General features: G+C 42.0%; 1 protein-coding gene across 2 annotated transcripts in view; it reads right to left on the bottom strand.

Annotated features, from left to right (window-relative positions):
* The window catches only part of wu:fj29h11 (uncharacterized), a 50,652-nt gene that overhangs the window by 30,504 nt on the left and 909 nt on the right, over positions 1–19,239 (bottom strand). Inside the window, exons 2-12 of one of the 2 annotated variants that reach the window (XM_063003333.1) lie at positions 17,162–17,280; positions 15,277–15,443; positions 14,482–14,814; positions 11,571–12,068; positions 5,556–5,968; positions 5,340–5,468; positions 3,586–3,783; positions 2,013–2,153; positions 1,659–1,919; positions 1,301–1,484; positions 683–849 (exon numbers count right to left, since the gene is read on the bottom strand). In XM_063003333.1, coding sequence (XP_062859403.1) covers positions 683–849; positions 1,301–1,484; positions 1,659–1,919; positions 2,013–2,153; positions 3,586–3,783; positions 5,340–5,468; positions 5,556–5,968; positions 11,571–12,068; positions 14,482–14,814; positions 15,277–15,304 — 2,352 coding nt within the window. In that variant the 5' untranslated portion in view covers positions 15,305–15,443; positions 17,162–17,280. Of the gene's footprint in view, positions 1–682; positions 850–1,300; positions 1,485–1,658; positions 1,920–2,012; positions 2,154–3,585; positions 3,784–5,339; positions 5,469–5,555; positions 5,969–11,570; positions 12,069–14,481; positions 14,815–15,276; positions 15,444–17,161; positions 17,298–19,239 lie in introns of both variants that reach the window. The other variant, XM_063003334.1, reaches the window with a different exon arrangement.

The raw sequence follows: 19,239 nt of genomic DNA on the forward strand, positions 1-19,239 counted from the left end.
CTTTCACATTTCTATATTTATTTATTTATTTATGTATTTCTGCATTTATTTATTTATTTAATTATTTAATTATGTGTTGTATGTTTTTATTTATTTTTGTATTTCTGTAATTAATTATTTATTTATGTATTTCTACATTTAATTATTCATTTATTTACTAATTTGTTATTTTACTTATTTTTATTTATTTATTTCTGTATTCCTACATATAATTTTAATTTTTATATTTAATTCTTTATTTCTGTATTTTTAAATGTATTATTGTTTATTTTTATAATTATATAATTTTTATGTTTCATTCTTTAATTTTGTATTTAATTCTTTATTTTTATATTTAATTATTTATTTCTGTATTACTACATTTAATTTTAATTTTTATGTTTAATTCTTTATTTTTGTATTTAATTCTTTATTTTTATATTTAATTATTTATTTCTGTATTACTACATTTAATTTTAATTTTTATGTTTAATTCTTTATTTTTGTATTTAATTCCTTATTTTTATATTTAATTACTTATTTCTGTATTTTTAGATGTATTATTTATTTTTGTATTTCCATTTTTATTTATTTATTTGTGTACTTCTATGCTGATTTATGCACAGTCATGCTGGAACAGGAAAGGACCTTCCCTAAACTGTTCCTGCCAGGTTAAAGTGAAACGTGATGAAGCTGCTCTCACCTTCAGGTTCTTACACAGGAAGTCCAGAAATGATCCCTGCTGCAGTCGCCCAAACTCCTGGCACCTGAAGTGCTCGCTCAGCTTCTTCTCCAGCCGGCAGAGGTACAGCAGGTTCACCGAGCCCACAAAGCTGGACAAACACTCCTGGAAGTACCGCTTCACCTCCGCTACGGTACCGGGGTCACCAAAAATCAAACACAGGTCAGTTAGGATCAGGGTACGAGATCAACTGTTCCACACTGTATGGTCAAAAGTATTGGGACGGCCCTTCTAATGACTGAATTCAGGTGTTTCAGCTCCAACAGTGACTAACAGGTGTAATACATCAATCAGATTCAACTTGGCATGAAGAGTTTGGGGAAGGTCCAGTCCTGACCTCAGCCCCACTCACCAGCTCTGGGATGAACCGGAACATCGACTGATCAATCAGCAGCCAGCCATACGAATGCTCTTTTGTACTACTGAACGGGCACAAATTCCCACACACAGACAAATCTTCTCAGAAGAGTCTCAAAACATCACATTTGTTTTTGAAACGGGACGTCCAACGAGCTCACGGTCAGGCGTCCGAATACTTTTGGCCCTACGGCGTTATAACAGTACAGTAACAGACAGAACCTTCAGTAGGGGGCGCCTCGGCTGATTTCTCGGCGGCTGATCTCCGTTCCTGGGCTTGTTTTTGGGGATTCTCCTTCGGTGCCAGATCATTGGGTACGGCCAGAGAACCTCCACAGATGGCCAGCTGGAACAGGGTGCGGGACAGCCTGTCCCCCGAAACACACATGAGGAAGTCCTGGACCCTCTGCACACACACACACATAGAAACAGACACACACACACACGCACATGCGCATACGCATAGACAAAATAATGAAAACAGCACGTGAAGCTTCAGTTCATAAAAGAACTTCTGTGTGTGTGTGTGTGTGTGTGTGTGGCATGTATGCAGACATTTAGGTGAAGCTGGTCGCCTCACCTTGGTCATCCTGGGACTGAAGACCCCCACGGCGTTGGTGAAAACCTCGAGGACGGCCTCGGCGGCGGTCACGTTGGCGTATTTCCTCCTGAGCTCCACGCTGCCTGAGGAGGAGTAGAGCGGCGCCCCCTGTGCCGGCTCCATCAGAGCCTTCTTCATCTTGTAGAGCTTACTCTGCACCTCCTCTTCGATCTCCTTCTGAATGGCTTCTCTGGCTCGGTCCAGGTACACGTACTCGGCTGAAGACGCCTTCTTCAGGGTCTGGTGGTGGAGGGAGGAGGAACGCTGGGTGTGGGTTCTGATTTATTCAGGTTTATGTTTGGTGCACGGATGGGTGTGTGATCGCACCCTTACCGAGATAGGCAGGCCGACGCTCTGGATCCTGATGCCGAGCTCGTACGGAGACTCGCAGTCGTGCTGGTTTGCGAGGTGCTGCAGGAATTCGGCGAGGTCGATCTTCACTGCGCTGTGTTTTCTCCTGTAGTTACGGAGACTCTGCAGAGGGTTAAATACATATTAACTAAAAAAATAAACAAAATATTTCTGCTATTGTGGATAATTAGTGGTTAATTAGCTTCATTTTTATAATCAAATCATGAGCATAAAGTAGGTGGCTCTGTGTACTTTAAATAAATACAGAAATACATGTAGAAATACAGAAATAAATAAATAAATAATAAATAAATGTAGAAACAGAAATAAATAAATAAATAATAAATAATCGTAGAAACAGAAATAAATATACAAATAATAAATAAATGTAGAAACAGAAATAAATAAATAAATAATAAATAATCGTAGAAACAGAAATAAATATACAAATAATAAATAAATGAAGAAACAGAATAAATAAATAAATAAATAATAAATAAAGAACAAATAATTGTAGAAACACATAAATAAATATATAAATAATAAATAAATAAAGAAACAAAAATAAATGAATAAATAATAAATAAATAATTGTAGAAACATAGAAATAAATACATAAATAATAAATTATTAAATGAAGAAATACAGAAATAAACAAATAAATAAAAAGTAAATAAATGTACAGTAGAAATACAGAAATAAATAAATAATAAATAAATAATAAATAATTGTAGAAATACAGAAATAAACAAATAAATAAATAATAAATAAATGTAGAAATACATAAACAAAATGTAGAAGTAAATAAGTAATTGTAAAAATACAAAGATAAACAAATTAATATATAAATAAATGTTAAAATACGGAAATAAATAAACAACTTAATATTTAAATAAATAAATACAGAAATAAATGCAGAAGTAAAAAAAAAAAAATAATTGTAGAAATACGGCTCTTCATATGAAACCTGGTGCTTGGTCAGGAGTGGAGGAGAAATACCACCAGGGAATTGGATATAACTAAATTAAGATTGGGGTCCTCGTTGAGATTTTTTTGGACCTGGATTTCAGTAAAACAGCTTTAATACAGCTCTGTTGTATGTTATACAGTTAAATACAACTGACATGACTGTGGGAATTTGTGCCTATTCAGTCAAAAGAGTCTTTGTGATCTCAAGCACAAACGATGGAGAGACAGTCCGGCTTACGTGTGAGGTTCCGATTCATGCCAGAGATGTTTAAAAGGCCTGAGCTCAGAGTTCCTGCACCCCGAAATCATCCAAGCATGTTTTTTGTGGATTTCACTTAAAACTGTTGCCACAAAGACTTTATACCTCAGTTTGTATTTTCTAGTAGTACATTTCAAATGTAATATTAAAGTTATTAAACATTTAATCCTTAATTAAGTACAAAAGCTCAGCAGGGGTGCGGACTGTACCCTCCACTCAGCGGGGAGTTTCCAATATTTTGTCCAGCCCACGTTCACCAAAAACACATCAAATGATAAATAAACGGACCAATCAGCATCCTGATAATCCCGAACCCCCCCCGCTCACCCTGAGCAGATCTACGGTCTCGATCTGGTGAATGTCGTCGTCTTTGGTGTTGGGTTCTGTTTTGAACAGCCGGTGGACCAGCGGGAACTTGCAGAGGGGCCCGAGGTGGAGCTCCTCGAAGCGCTTCTTGTTCTTGAGGCCGGCGATGGACTGACCGAGCTCGTAGAGGGTGCACATGGAGCAGACCGCCTCGACCGACTGAGATGAAACAGACAGAGAGGCAGACAAAACAAACATTAAAGACGAAAAAGGTGCTGTGGGTCGCCCCCTTCCAAAGCCACTTACAATTATGACCGAATCGGGGGTTAAGGGCCTTGCTCAGAGGTGGCCACCCAAAAAGGATGTCACCCTGCTGAGTCTGGTTCCTCTCAAGGTTTCTTCCTGTAATTTTAAGGGAGTTGCCCTCGGATTGCTCAACAGGAGGTTTTTGGTCTGTTGGTCCTGGAATTTGTAAAGTTGCTTTGAGACAATGTATTGCATTTAAGGCATTTAGCTAAATGTATGCATTTATCAGCTGAAGGTTAAGGACCTTGCTCAGGGGTCCAATAGTGACAACTTGCCAGTGACGTGGCTTGAACTGGCAACCGGCTGCCAGCATTAATATCTTTCCACAAAGTCGCATGGACGTGATGGTCGTGTGTTTTGAGACTCCTAATAGAGACCCCCCCCCCCCATGCCATAGAGGTCAAGGTAAGTAAGCGGTTAATGTAAGTAAGACAAGTAATTAGAAGGTTGCTGGTTCAAGCCCCATGGCCTTTAAGGCCCTTAACCCCTAATTGCTCAGACTGTAGACTGTCACTCTACTGTAAAGCCTGAGTTATACTTTCGCATCTGAGCGTAGCGCAGGACCCAGCACACTGCTCGCGAACCTGTGAGAACGGCAGAAGCATTTATAGTTGATATTCGTTGCTGTTTTCTCCGAAACGACAGGTGGCAGTGCAAAGAAATACCCCACTCTGTTGAAGCGCGGCGCGCGCGATACGCACAAAGTTTCAAAAATCGAGAGGTGCACGACGCATGGGCGGAGCCACCGCGACTGCGTCATTTTGGGCGTGCGCACCCTCGCGCCAGTTGCGATGCGTGAAGTATAAACCTAGCTTAAGTCGCTTTGGATAAAAGCGTCCGCTAAATGCTGAAAATGTCAATATTAATGTAAATGACTGTAATGTGCCATCTAGAGGACATTATCTGTACTACAGGTTGAACGTTCTAGCTTGTATTAACAATAGCAGTGCTGGCGCCCAGGTGGCACAGCGGGATATTTTGCTAGCACACCAGCACCGAGATTCTGAACTCCTCGGTGTTGCCTCCGGTCGGCTTGGCGCCATCTGGCGGGCATAATCGGCGGTGCCTGCAGCAGATACTAATTAGCCACCGTATCTGCAGGGTGGGGGCCGGACTATGTGTGGGTGGGTGGATCTTCATACGCTGTGTGAGGACCCTGATTGGTGGAAGAGACGCCTGTGCAGAATGCAGGGGTGAGAAGAGGAGGGCGTGTACACGTGTAGGAGGAGGCGTGTACAGTGACGTGCTCTCCTCAGATGTGATCTGGTATCTCTCAGCAGCGGAGGATGAAACTGAGTCGCTAAATCGGGAGGAAAAAGCATTAAAAAAACCCCAGTATTTTTGGTAGCACTTAGGCGCCACCTGGTGAAACTTAATGCACTTAATGAATTTTACCGTTTATTGCCGCCATCGCTGAAATGAAATCTCCGCCTGTGCTTTGCCCCGGGCTGACGGTTGGAACCTCTCACCTGAATGAAAAGGTTGATCTCCTTAATGGTGCGCTTGAGTTCCATCAGAGCAGGTAACGGCTTACGCGAGTCGATGCCCAGCGCAGACAGGGAGTACACCTGCAGGAGCGTGCACACCTTACTCTCCACCTACCCGAAAAACAACACAGCGCCGGTTAAATCCCCGATCAAAATCCTAAACTCGTGCAGCGCTCACGGGTGTGTGAGGAGTCAGACCTTCTCGGTGGTGACGTGTTCTCCCTGAGCGGCCATGTCCCTGACGGCATCCTCCACCAGGCTGTTCACTTCATCCCTGTTCCTGAACCTCTTACTTCCCCTCCCCAGATTGTCCTGGTCCTCCAGAGCCTCCAGGGCCCGAACGTTATCCCCGTGCACCTCTCTGAGCTGGGCGTGGTGCGCCTCGTGGAACAGCATGGCTCTCCCCTCTGAGCTTTCCCTCGATCTCCTCTCCTCGGCTCTGGAACGTTTGGTACCCAGAAGTGGGAAGTCCATCAGCGACGGACCAGAGCTCGGAGCAGGAGTTGCGGTGGGAGCGGGCGTGGGCGTGAGAGCGGGCGTGGGCGTGAGGTGCCAGCGAGGAGAATCTTCCGCTGTTTTTTTCACCGACGCAGGTTGTGGGTTCGCAGCTGCTGCAAGAGAAACAGGAGACAAAAATAAACTAATGTGTGCAAACTGGAGTGATTCAGAATACGGAGATCTGTATCGTGCACGGAGAGTCCCGCACCGATCTCCGTTATCCCCCGTCTCTGTGCAGCACCATCAATCAGCCAGCAGAGGGCGTAACTTTTTTTTTTTACATTTTATTTAACCAGGAAAAGAATCTCAGTGAGATTCACAATGTCATTTACAGGAGAGTCCTGGCCAGGATGGGCAGCAGCACAATACATTGTTTCCACAAAGACAAACAACATTTGACAAACATATATAATTCGATAATCATTCAAAACATTTACAAACCGTTTTACCTAGTTCCACTTTAAGAAGAACGCTTTTAAAACTATTCACCAGATCCTGTCATTTTAAAATATTCTGTAGTACATTCCAGTCCGATGGTGCGGCATAGTTAAAAGTAGGGCTGGGCAATATATCGAGATTTTATAAAATATCCATATATTTTCATAAGCGATATAGGATAAGACAATATCGCTTATATCGATATACTGTAGATGTTGCGTTCCAGTTAGATCCGACAGTTCGTCTTTCTCTTCTCCCAGTTTGGGTGGAGGAGCTGCTTAGTAAAAAGAATAATAATGGCTGTTATTTGGAGATGGTTCGGATTCAAAGTATCAGGTGAGCAGCAGAATAATGTATTCTGTAGAGAATACCGAAAACAAGTCCAGACAAAAGGTTCCAGCTCCGTGTACCTTTGGTCATTCGCTTTTCACTTCAAATCCCAAAGTTGAAAAACAAGAAAACGAGTCGTTATTCGTTTCAAAAACCCAGTATTGGAAAACGGAAATAAACAAACACAAGCGCATTCACGTGCTGACATGCATGTATTTACTTTATATATAAACAGTGTATGCACGTGTTGAGAAAGTAATAATAACGTAACGGTGCGTCTCCTGTTGTTCTGACTCTCGTGTTTGTATATGTGATGTGCATGTATTTGCTCTATCTGTAAAAATCAAACATTATGGGGAGTGATTTCTGTACTGGATGATGTACGTGGTCGTGATCAGATAAATTCTGATACCTTCCCTACACACTCGCTCCCTGCGCCCTATAGTGCACTTAACATTCTTAAAGGGCCAGACAATATATCTGTAATTCACATCACACAACAGGCGAGACGTTAGAAAACAACAAACTTTTTCTTTTTTTTTTTTTAAGGAAAAATAGTTTCTGTGTGAGGCTTCCCAGTATGAATATTAATAGTGCCTGTAAAATTTTTTGGTATTTAGTTATTGGAACATGTAGCTTTATCTCAGAAGTGTCTTTTTGTTATTACCTTATGGGATGAAAAAATATCGAGATATATATCGTATATCGCCATTCAGCTAAAATATATCGAGATATAATTTTTGATCCATATCGCCCAGCCCTAGTTAAAAGCCTGTTTCCCTAATTCGGTACGTACTGAAGGGACCGGAAGAAGATACGCAATATAATAATATCAGACAAGTTATCCCAAGTTGCCAAAACTAATTTCAGGGAGGTACTCCCAGACACCCCCCCCCCCCCCCCCCAACACATTACACAAACACATTAATGTTGCCTACATAATGCACTAGATTGTATATTACACAATTGATTTATGTTCCCTACGTAGTGCACTAGATTGTATATTAGATCACGGATTTAATACGTGATCGGGGAATAAAGTCTGTGTCGCCTGCGTGCGTGTGCGCGGTCTTGACCGCTCGTTCTACATTCCGGGAGATTTTATCTGACTTGCGGGCATCAGGGAGCCGATATGTACATGCGGGAGACTCCCGGAACTTCAAGACTTGGGATGTCTGTAACAATATAATAATAGAATTTTATTTATAAGCGCCTTTCAGGATACACTTTACAAACCAAAAGAAGTTAAAAGAGGACAGCACAAAAGTTATAGAGACGAGTGATAAAACATAAGAAAGGAAAATAATACTACTACAAACTTACCACAGGATAAAAGTAGTAAGTGTAAGAAAAATAAAACTGAAAATAAAAACAAATTAAAAAACAAATATTCTGTAAAACTAGAAATTAGGAAAAGCAAGCCTAAAGAGATTTTTCATTGCTTCTTAAAAATAGGCAGTGACGGACATGTGCGGAGATAGAGGGGGGTGGTGTTCCATAACTTTGGGCCTACAACACTAAAAGCAGTGTGAGAGCGCAGACCATAATTTCCAATTGCTTTACCATACAAAAAATACATAAATAGGAAGGTAATAAACCTAATATAACTTTATAAATTAAAGTGTACCAATGAATTTGCCTACATATAGTTAACAAAGACAAAGTGATGAGTAAGAGACCCACACTTTGTAATAAATCTCAAGACACTGTTATCGTATCTAATAATCATAAACAAGATATAGGTGCATGCATATGGATGACATCTCCAAAATCAAGTTCTGGTAAAAAAGTAGCAGACACGAGTTTCTTCTTGGCTTGAAAAGATAAACAAGACTTATTTCTAAAATAAAATCCCAATTTAACCTTCAGTTAAAAAAAAAAAAAGCCCAGGTATTTATATTGTTACGTGCAAGGATCGGCACGTATTATTATTATTATTATTATTATTTGTGTGGCTGCGTCTTTTTGTGTGTGTGTGTGTTGCTCGTTTCTCTCCTCTACCACTGTCTTCTGTAATAGGTGGAGAAGCTGTCACTCAACGCGATGAAGCGCCTCAGCGGACCAATCGGCGGAGTGTGGAGGCGGGAATAACATTACAAATAGGAAGCACGGAACCCGTTCAAAAGGCGAATGCCGGTTTCCGAATTTTGGGCTGGAGAGACGGTTGTTGCGGTGGTTTTTGCGGTGGTTTTTGCTGTGGTTGTTGCAGTTTACTTAGTCCCTTTTGTTGGTTAGCAGGATACTGTAAATACGTGCACGCCGCTGGTTAAACGCCTACCTTTGGAGAGAGAACAGGTAAGACGTGCGCGCACATACATTTTGCAGCACGTAGGATTTCTCGTTTTGTATAGACACCCTAGGTAAGTAGCGTGTGCCACCCGCTGTACTTTTGGAAAGATAAAGTAGAGTAGTCAGTCGGGTGGGGGCATATGTTTAGTTAGTCCTGGGTTGTTGTTTAGAGTAGGTTTAGGCGTTACTCTAATTTCTTTTTTCAAGAGGTTCCTAGACACCGACAACCCATAGTGTGCTGCAATTTCCAACAACGTGTCCTTCCGACACCTCTCCAAAGTCTCAAATGTTGGTTCAGCCACAAAAGTTTGTAACTCAACACTTGCCATTTTTCTTACTGTCCTCCACCTGAAATACCACAACCAGATTTAATTATTAACCTCTCCAAATAGTCCCAGACCAGGGAATAATGACAACTTCGTATCCCGGACGAGCCCCCACTTGTTACGTTCCCGCCAGTGGCTCTCGTCTAAAGATGTGGCGGAATCAATAACTTTAATGATGTGGGATCAGTTGAGTTGTCCCCTTTTTGGGAAGGGGAGTGGTGGAGGTGCTTTACAAATAAGTGGTGTAGGTGAAATAACAGGAGGAAGGCAGTAAGTCAACTAACAAGTGTTTATTTACAAAACAACTAGTGCAACAAGTCCAAAAACAACCAACACCAATGCTATTTACAAAATATTACAAACATCAAACCAAATAATTCAAATATCTATTAAGCTCATAAACAAGGGTGACTGTACAAATGATTGTGTCTTAAACAAACAAAACAAAAAAAACTACCACGGAGAGGGAGCTAAGCGGTGCCAAATAAAAGAAATTAGAGTAACGCCTAAACCTACTCTAAACAACAACCCAGGACTAACTAAACATATGCCCCCACCCGACTGACTACTCTACTTTATCTTTCCAAAAGTACAGCGGGTGGCACACGCTACTTACCTAGGGTGTCTATACAAAACGAGAAATCCTACGTGCTGCAAAATGTATGTGCGCGCACGTCTTACCTGTTCTCTCTCCAAAGGTAGGCGTTTAACCAGCGGCGTGCACGTATTTACAGTATCCTGCTAACCAACAAAAGGGACTAAGTAAACTGCAACAACCACCGCAAAAACCACCGCAAAAACCACCGCAACAACCGTCTCTCCAGCCCAAAATTCGGAAACCGGCATTCGCCTTTTGAACGGGTTCCGTGCTTCCTATTTGTAATGTTATTCCCGCCTCCACACTCCGCCGATTGGTCCGCTGACGCGCTTCATCGCGTTGAGTGACAGCTTCTCCACCTATTACAGAAGACAGTGGTAGAGGAGAGAAACGAGCAACACACACACACACAAAAAGACGCAGCCACACAAATAATAATAATAATAATAATAATAATACGTGCCGATCCTTGCACGTAACAATATGTAGATACACTTTCAACCACACACCCCTTCAAGGTGGTGACTGATGGAAGGTTCGAGAGTATCTTCCTTGACTTTGTAAACAATATTACTTTTGTTTTATTTACATTCAAGAACAATTTAAGGTTAAAAAGTCTCTGTTGTATAATTTAAAAAACCCTCCTGCAAGGTACTTAGAGCCTGATTCTGATTTTGTGCCGAGCAATAAATAACGGTATCATCGGCATAATAGTGAAATTCTGCATTTGGTACATCATCACAAAGGCTATTTAAATAAAAAGTAACTACAGCACGTATGAAACTGAGGAGCAGGGCTCTGCTGGCTGATCTGTGTGTTGCAGGCAACAAATTCAATTCATAAAATGTGTTTAAATTTGACAAAATGTCCAAAGTTTTCTGAAAATGGGGTTTGTTTATTGTTAGGTCACACTATATGGACAAAAGTATTGGGACGCCCCCTTGTAACTACGCTACAGTGGAGCAGCTCACTGCCAAAATGAACCAGGGGGGCTACCAGACGTGTGTCTTAAACAAGAGTTCAGCGAACCCGACTGCATATGGGACTCCGAAACAGACGGATGCTCACGACACCTCTTCAATTTTCACGGCACTATCAGAATTAGACCTCCGATGATTGGGATTTCCTTCTTTATTTAACGGATAGACGTTGGCGTGTCGGGTGAGAAACATCAGAGAACAAACACCCTGCAGCCACTGCTGGAGAAACACGAGCTGGAGATGGCAGCATTACGGTCTAGGGAATGTTTTCATGCATCCATGTGGAGGGCACTCTCAACTGATTTGGGTATAAATCCATCCCTGCAGACCATGTACATCCAGACATGCTGATTCTCTTCCCTGGGGCTGATGGGAACTTCCAGCGAGATGATGCGACACGTCACACGGCTACAAACGTCCCACACTGGTTGGAAGAGCATGACGAGACATCCAGGTACCACCCTGCCCCCCTAATTCCTAAACTTGAACCCAGTTGAGCGTCTGTGAGGGAACCTCAATGGTCATGTTGGCTCTATGGATCCTGCAGTCAAGCATGGCTTCAGATACCTGTGAGAACCCACCAGGACCTTACTGAGTCTCTCCCAGCCCGGGCTGCACACGCCGCTTACTCTGGATATCAGCTGCTGCTCATAATAATGGGACTCAACAGTGTATAAGAGGCATCCCAATACTTTTGTCCATGTAGTGTATCTACCTGGATCCCGTCCCGTGTGAACCTTCTGGTGCCCGGTACCTGGTTGCTGTTGGCTGGTCTGGTTGCCGTACAGAGAGATGTACAGAGCCAGCGGCAGGATGGATCCGAAGAGCCGGAAATATCCGTTCTGCAGCTCCATCATGCAGGTGGCGGCGGCCGGGTAGACCCTGATGACCTCTTTGACCTTGTCCAGCAGCTCCTCTTGGGTCATCTGAGCTTTGACAGGCACTGCACCGGGACCGGCACCGCTGGACGTTCCGGGGTTAGTCCCTGAAGCTGAAGGAGCTTCGGGCGGCGGTTCTGGTGGTCCAGGATCCGGCCGGTGCGTCTTGTGAAAGACTTTCTTCTTCTCCAGCGTCACATGGTCCAGCAGGGAGTTGATGAAATCTATGGTGGATGAGAAGCCGAGTTCGGACACGATCAGGTTCCGTTTGTACCTCTGGCTGTAGAAGGTGGACAGCTTCTTGAGGGGAACGCCGCCCGGGAACTCTTTTAACAGTTCCAGCACTTCCTGTGACGTTTCGTCCTGGACTGCGCCTGGAAAAACACCAAGAAGCGACGAGCAGCCGTCGTAAAATATAATAAATTATAGGAAACAATTGTTTTGTGCAGTGACTCTCCAGTGGGCTGCACTATAATATATAAACTGCACCGCCTGGCCAACAAAAAGGTCACACACTGTAATATTTGGTTGTAGCGCCTTTAGCTTTGATTACGGAACGCATTCGCTGTGGCATCGTTTCCACAAGCTTCTGCAACGTCACAACATTTATTTCTGTCCAGAGTTGCATTAATTTTTCCTCAAGATCTTGTATTGATGATGGGAGATTTGGACCACTGCACAAAGTCGTCTCCAGCACATCCCAAAGATTCTCAATGGGGTTCAGGTCTGGACTCTGTGGTGGCCAATCCATGTGTGAGAATGATGTCTCGTGTTCCCTGAAGCACTCTTTCACAATCTGAGCCCGATGAATCCTGGCATCATCATCTTGGAATATGGCCGTGCCATCAGGGAAGAAAAAATCCATTGATGGAATAACCTGGTGGTTCAGTATATTCAGCTGACCTCATTCTTCGGGCACATAACGTTGCTGAACCTAGACCCTGACCGACTGCAGCGACCCCAGATCATAGCACTGCCCACACAGGCTTGTACGGTAGGCACTAGGCATGATGGGTGCATCACTTCAGCCGCCTCTCTTCTTACCCTGATGCACCCATCACTCTGGAACAGGGTAAATCTGGACTCATCAGACCACATGACCTTCTTCCCCTGCTCCAGAGTCCAACCTTTATGCTCCCTAGCAAACTGAAGCCATTTTTGCTGGTTAGCCTCACTGACGAGTGGTTTTCTTAAGGCTACACAGCTGTTTAGTCCCAATCCCTTGATTTTTCTTCACATTGTGCGTGTGGAAATGCTCTTACTGTCACTATTAATCATCTCCATGAGTTCTACTGGAGTTTTTCTACCATTTCATTTCACCAAACGTTTAAGTGATCGCCGATCACCATCAGTCAAGATTTTTTTCCAACCACATTCCTTCCCGGAAGATGATGCCCCCCCCCCCCACCCCCACTGTCCTTCCACTTTTTTATAACGCGCTGGACAGTTCTTAACCCGATTTTAGTCGTTTCAGCTTCTCCTTACATGTTTTCTAATAATTTGATCCTTCTGAAACAGATGAACATCTTTTCCACGACCACAGGACGTCTTTCCACATGGTTGTTTAACAAATGAGAAGCTACTCACTGCATCAGTTAGGGTTAAATAACTTGTTGCCAGATGAAACATAATCACTCATGCAGTAATTATCCAATGGGAGGCTCTTACCTATTTGCTTAGTTAAATCCAGGTGGTGACCTTTTTTTTTTGGCCAGGCAGTGTTTATTACACCCCTGCACCACGTTTTTGCACCTCATCCCCCGGGTTTATCCTCGCCCCATATTGTGCGTTCTCATTGGCTGGAGTTCGACACGCTCTCACTGCCAGTCGCCGGCAGGTCCAGATATTTAACATGCTAGATATTTTTCTTGAGTCGGCGAGCCGCTTGGATTGAGTCGCTGAACAGTTCACACGTAGCGATTGAAAGCCGAGTTTTGATCGACAAGCGAGCGCCGATTTGCCTCCGAGCCGCCACATCTAGTGTGTAAAAATCGTGTACTGTATGAGCGTACGCAGTTTAATCCACTAATTTACCACATTTAAGAGTCTAATCGTCTCTTTTTTTGCAAGTTTGCACAAACGTCTCACAACAAACGGCTCACTTATTGTAAGGACGCTGGTACCGAAACCCCGAGCCTGTATACAACACCACACTCATCATGCTGAGACGCTAGGACGTGTGGATGTTAATACCTTCATCAACGTCCAGGCTCCGAGTTTCGTGCCACCTGTGGAAGACCATCCCGTGCTGCACCACCAAGTGTTCGCTCAGTGAGGAGATTAACGCAGCCATGGTGGAGAAGCCCAGTTTTGAGGTGGTCAGGTTGGAACTGTAGCGCTGAGAGTACAAACCTGCTAGATTTGAGAGCCGGATGCCCTCAGGATGAGATTTGACCAGGGATAAGAGTCTCTTAATGGTTTTAGTGTTTTCTTTTTCTGCAGAAAACAGTGATAATATAACGGGTCAGTGTGGAGTGGACTGGACACCCATTTCTCAACACCACAGTAAGAGCCGTTACCTTTTAACGAAGAAAACTTTGAACAGTGGTCAATCTACCCAGGAGTGCTACCCATGTGTTAACCGTAATGAGATGACACTAAGTGACTTGTCTGTCAATCAAGAGAAACTGCGCCTCTGTGCCCCCTCTGCTGGCCAAAAATGGCAGCGCAGAAGGACACGACTCTTAACGTGGCACGTCGCCGAACTCCTTCTTAAAGAACCGAACACACAAGATCCGACACAATCAGATATAAACGAGTTAAGCAGCTCCTGGCGGGTCTCCTCACCTACATACGCCGCTCCACGGACACCGAAGGAAATTCCAGCTCTAGTCCTCGAAGGCGAAGGATCTTCGGGTGGCGGTTCTGGCTGTTTTGGCTGTTCTGGCGGTCCAGGATCCGGCCTGTGCATCCTGTGAAAGACGTTCTCGTTCTCCACCGTCACATGGTGGGACAAGGAGTCGACGAGATCTCTGATGGACGAGAAGCCGAGTTCTGACACGGTCAGGTTCCGTTTGTACCGATGGCTGTAGAAGACGGAGAGCCTCCTGAGGGGAACGCCGTCCGGGAACTCTTTTAGGAGTTCCAGCACTTCCTGTGATGTTCTGTCCTGGACTGCGCCTGGAAAAACACCAAAACACCAAAGAGGTGCCGTCGTGTTAAAGTATAGATCACGCCTCATTCAAACAGATCAACGTGATTGACATGAAATGTGGCCACTGTTTCTGTAATTTGCGGTTTGTTGCCCGCCTAAATCACCACTAATCTAAAAAGTTTTTATTCATCAGTAGCCAGTTCACACAACTTTTGCATTTTTCATTGTGTAACCTGCACTGTTAGTGAGGATGAGAGGCACCCGAGCACGAAGAACCAAAAACGCTTCGATTGGGGCAGGAACGCAGCAGAGACGCCGTTTCATTCATACAAGGAAGAAGCTGACGGAGAAATTTGAACCCTCAATCTGACACTCATATGAACTCAAGCGCCTCTGCTGGACAGTTTTGGAACTTGCTGGCTGAGGAACTCGACTTAAACTACAGGTACCAAATGTTAGGAGACGTTAAGACGTGTTGACGTGAATACCTTCATCATAGTTTTGATACTGGTCCATTGCCTTCTTGGTCCCGTCCTGCACCACTAGATGTTCCTCAGAGATGCGATAAATGCAGCATAAAACAGATCGGACAGAAGGACGTCTTCAGGATGAGATTCAGACGCTAGGTGTAAGATTTCCTTAATCTTGTCTTTTTCTGCAAACAAGTGATATTATGGAGTGTAAGAACATGCTCCTGGAGGGTCAGAACTGATTACCCACGCGCAAACACAACATATGACATGATTTTTCTGAAGGGGGTCAATAAGGTCACAGCTCCTTCACACCAAACCTGTAAAATCAGTGTTTATATACCAGCTAGATAAGAGATAAGATAAGACTTTATTGATCCTCTTAGGGAAATTAACTTGTTACAGCAGTATGAAGACAGGAAAAAACATAAAGAAATACAACAAAGTTAAAATATTGCACACATAGTGTGTAGTAATTTACTCTAAAACTATCTAAAAAAATAATATATACATTCAGATATGCAAAATATATTAAGTATTGCACTTATTGTAAAATAAGTTACATATTGCAGCTAGTGTGTGTCGTGGAAGAAAAAATTAAGTTGTTTGTCACTGAAACTCGAACCTTGAATAAGTTTGTTTATACTGTTTAAGCTACTGAATATGTGAAATGAACACGATGTACTAGAACAGAATATTCCACTTCTGTTTGATAGCAAGTTAACAGTTTAACAACATCATTGCTCTTATCTATATGGGTTGAACCTCTATCTATAAAAAGCATTACAAAGAATGAAAATTTGTCCTTCAGCCTGCATACGCTTTGCTGACTGTTTGGATCCTCTGCAGAGAATAAACTATCATCTTCTTACTAACTTCAGCTCTGACTAAGTGTCTTATTATAGTGTAATTTTGGAATTCTGTCACCACAGTGTGTTTGTGTATAAATATACATTTGAGTGACATCACACACATGCAAATCTTGGCTGGTCCAAGGGTCGGAGTGCTGGGGGTGAGTAACTGAGGATTCTCTGTACGCTATATGGTTTTCTGCAGGTGAAAAGAAGCGGTGCTGCACACCTATGGGAGAGGGCGTGTGCTAGTCACTGCCCTCCTCGGTCAAACTGGAGGTCTGCAGCGGTAGAGGGGAAATACCATCACGCACTGATCTCCATTATCCCCCGTCTCTGTGCAGCGCCATCAATCGGCCAGCAGAGGTCAGAATTGCAGCAGTTATGAGGAACCACCTCCGGCACTCATTTCCACCCTCGGACCCGTCTATGAAAGTCCGTATAGGCACTTCCTAATGTAGTGTTCGTAGCTCAGTCAAACAAAGTGCAGTTAAATCAGCCTTATTTACATGGGCACAGAGAAGTCACCAGCTGTAGTTAAATCGTATGTACTAAAAAGTTAACAAAGTTAAATCCTATTATGGAGCTTTTTACAGCACAGAATAATGAATCTACGCTGCTGAATGTCAATTTTAACACAGCAAATATTCTCGTATTTTCAAAAAAAACCACAATACACTCATTAAGGAGCAAAAAATCCTAAATGTACAATCATTAATTACAAAACCAGAGCAGTTTCAGATTTTAATCTCAAGGCCAATAAAAAGGTTCGACCTTTACAGTGTGTTTATATGTACGTCACCAAATCATTTTTTATGGGTTCATATGTGCGTCAGTGCGCTACTAGTGCTGATCCCAAGCCCGGATAAAACAAGGACGGTTGTGTAAGGATAGGGCATCGGGTGTAATTACAGAAAATACATTTAGTACAGGGTATTTATTTATCAGCCACAATTTCAACCCATATCAATACTGAACATAAAGCCTCAAGCTTATTAAAAGTACTCACATATTTACACGAATGTATAAAGAAATGAAAGCATAGTCCTTACCAGAGGTGAGAAATGAGTGCAAGTGTTCCAGGTCTGTGTTGCACATTCCATGTTCAGGTGTTTTTATAGCATTCTCCCTCCCTGCCTGCAGGAGAAACCCAATCAGAAGTGTTCAGGACCTGGTGAGAAAACACAACTGAAAGCATCATGCAGCAGCTGCCAGCATTCTCCCTTTAACTCTCATTTACACGGAAACAGCAAGTCAAAACAAGAGAGCACAAATCCCCACGGTGCTTGGTCAACACAAAAGCGGCCTTTTTGTTTGATCTCTGGTTGTTTTTTACCCTGACTGAATGATCTGAATGGTGTGGTGCTTTATAAAAAGCAGATGTATGTAGAATAAATACAGTCAGTCATGGTTTAACTTTAGGTTTCACTTTCCTGCTCTCAGCTGATTCAGTGTGAGGAAAGCCAGACAGGTCACGTGTCCACACGAGTCGGCGGATATGAATCAACACTGATATATAAGTCTGAATTTGGCTTAGGTATCGTTTGTATTTTTGCACTTAACCGAATAATTACAAAGTAAATAGATTAAAATTACATATTAAATAAACTTTAAGAACTGTGACATTTACATAAACAAGTCATCTCTGAGTAAGCTTGGGTGTCGTTTGTATTTTTGCAATTCGATTCCAATTCCGATTCTTGATTCCCCGATTCGACTCCAAAATGTTAAACAGGTAAAACGTTTAGATACCAAAAATATCTTCATCCTTTTAAGTGTAAACGGAACATTTACAAAGAAAACAGACTCAAATAAACCATAAGAACTATAATAAATGTTAAAGTGTGACATATAAAAGTCATCTATGAGTCGACTCGGGTCGATTCTGATTCCGATTCCAATTCTTACCGATTCCCCGTTTCGATTCCAAAATGTCTTTATTCTTTTCAGTGTTAACATTCACAAACTAAATACACCAAAATAAACATTTAAATACAACTTTAAGAACTGTGACATATCGTACAAGTCATCTTTGAGTAGACTTGGGTGAGGTTTGTGTTTTTGCCATTTGATTCCGATTCTCGATTCCCTGTTTAGATTCTACAATGTTAAATAAGGTAAATGTTTAGAAAACCATTCTATCTTTATTTTTTAAGAGTTAACTGAACATTTACAAATTATATACAGTGAAATAAACTTTTTAAATAAACTTTAAGCAGACAAGTCATCTCTAAGTAGGCTAGGGTGTCGTCTGTATGTTTGCAATTCTGATTCCGATTCTGATTCTAATCGATTCCTCGTTTCGATTCCAAAATGTTAAACAGGTAAAACGTTTAGATACCAAAAATATCTTTATACTTTTAAGTGTTAACTGAATATTCACAAAGTAAATACACTAAAATAAACTTTAAGAACTGTGACATATAACCATACAAGTCATCTTTGAGTAGACTTGGGTGTCGTTTGTATTTTGCAATTTGATTCCAATTCCGATACTCGATTCATCGTTTTGATTCCACAATGTTCAATAAGGTGAACGGTTTATAAACCAGAAATAGCTTTATTCTTTTAATAGTTAACTGAACATTCACAAAGTAAACAGACTAAAATAAACCATAAGAACTATAATAAATGTTAACGTGTGACATAAACAAGTTATCTCTGAGTAGGCTTGGGTGTCGTCTGTATGTTTGCAATTCCGATTCCGATTCTGATTCTAATCGATTCCCTCTGTCTATTCCAAAATGTTAAATAAGGTGAAATGTTTATAAACAAGAAATATCTTTATTCTTTTAAGTGTTAACATTTACAAAGTAAATAGACTAAAAGTAACTTTAAGGACTATAAGAAATATTAAACTGTCACATATTTCATACAAGTCATCTCTGAGTAGGGTTGGGTATCGTTTGTATGTTTGCAATTCTGAATCTCGAATCTGATTCGTATTGAATCCACGTTTCGATTCCAAGATGCTTAAAAGGGTCAAATGTTTAGATACCAAAAATATCTTTACACTTTAAGTATCAACTTAACATTCGCAAAGTAAATAGACCAAAATCGCAAGAGTTCATGGTTATTTCTGCTGAATTCTGCACATGCTACTACAGCGTGGCAGAGCACGTTTGCTTGA

Source organism: Trichomycterus rosablanca, chromosome 10 (genome assembly GCF_030014385.1).
Source record: "Trichomycterus rosablanca isolate fTriRos1 chromosome 10, fTriRos1.hap1, whole genome shotgun sequence".
In the NCBI taxonomy this organism is placed as follows: domain Eukaryota; kingdom Metazoa; phylum Chordata; class Actinopteri; order Siluriformes; family Trichomycteridae; genus Trichomycterus; species Trichomycterus rosablanca.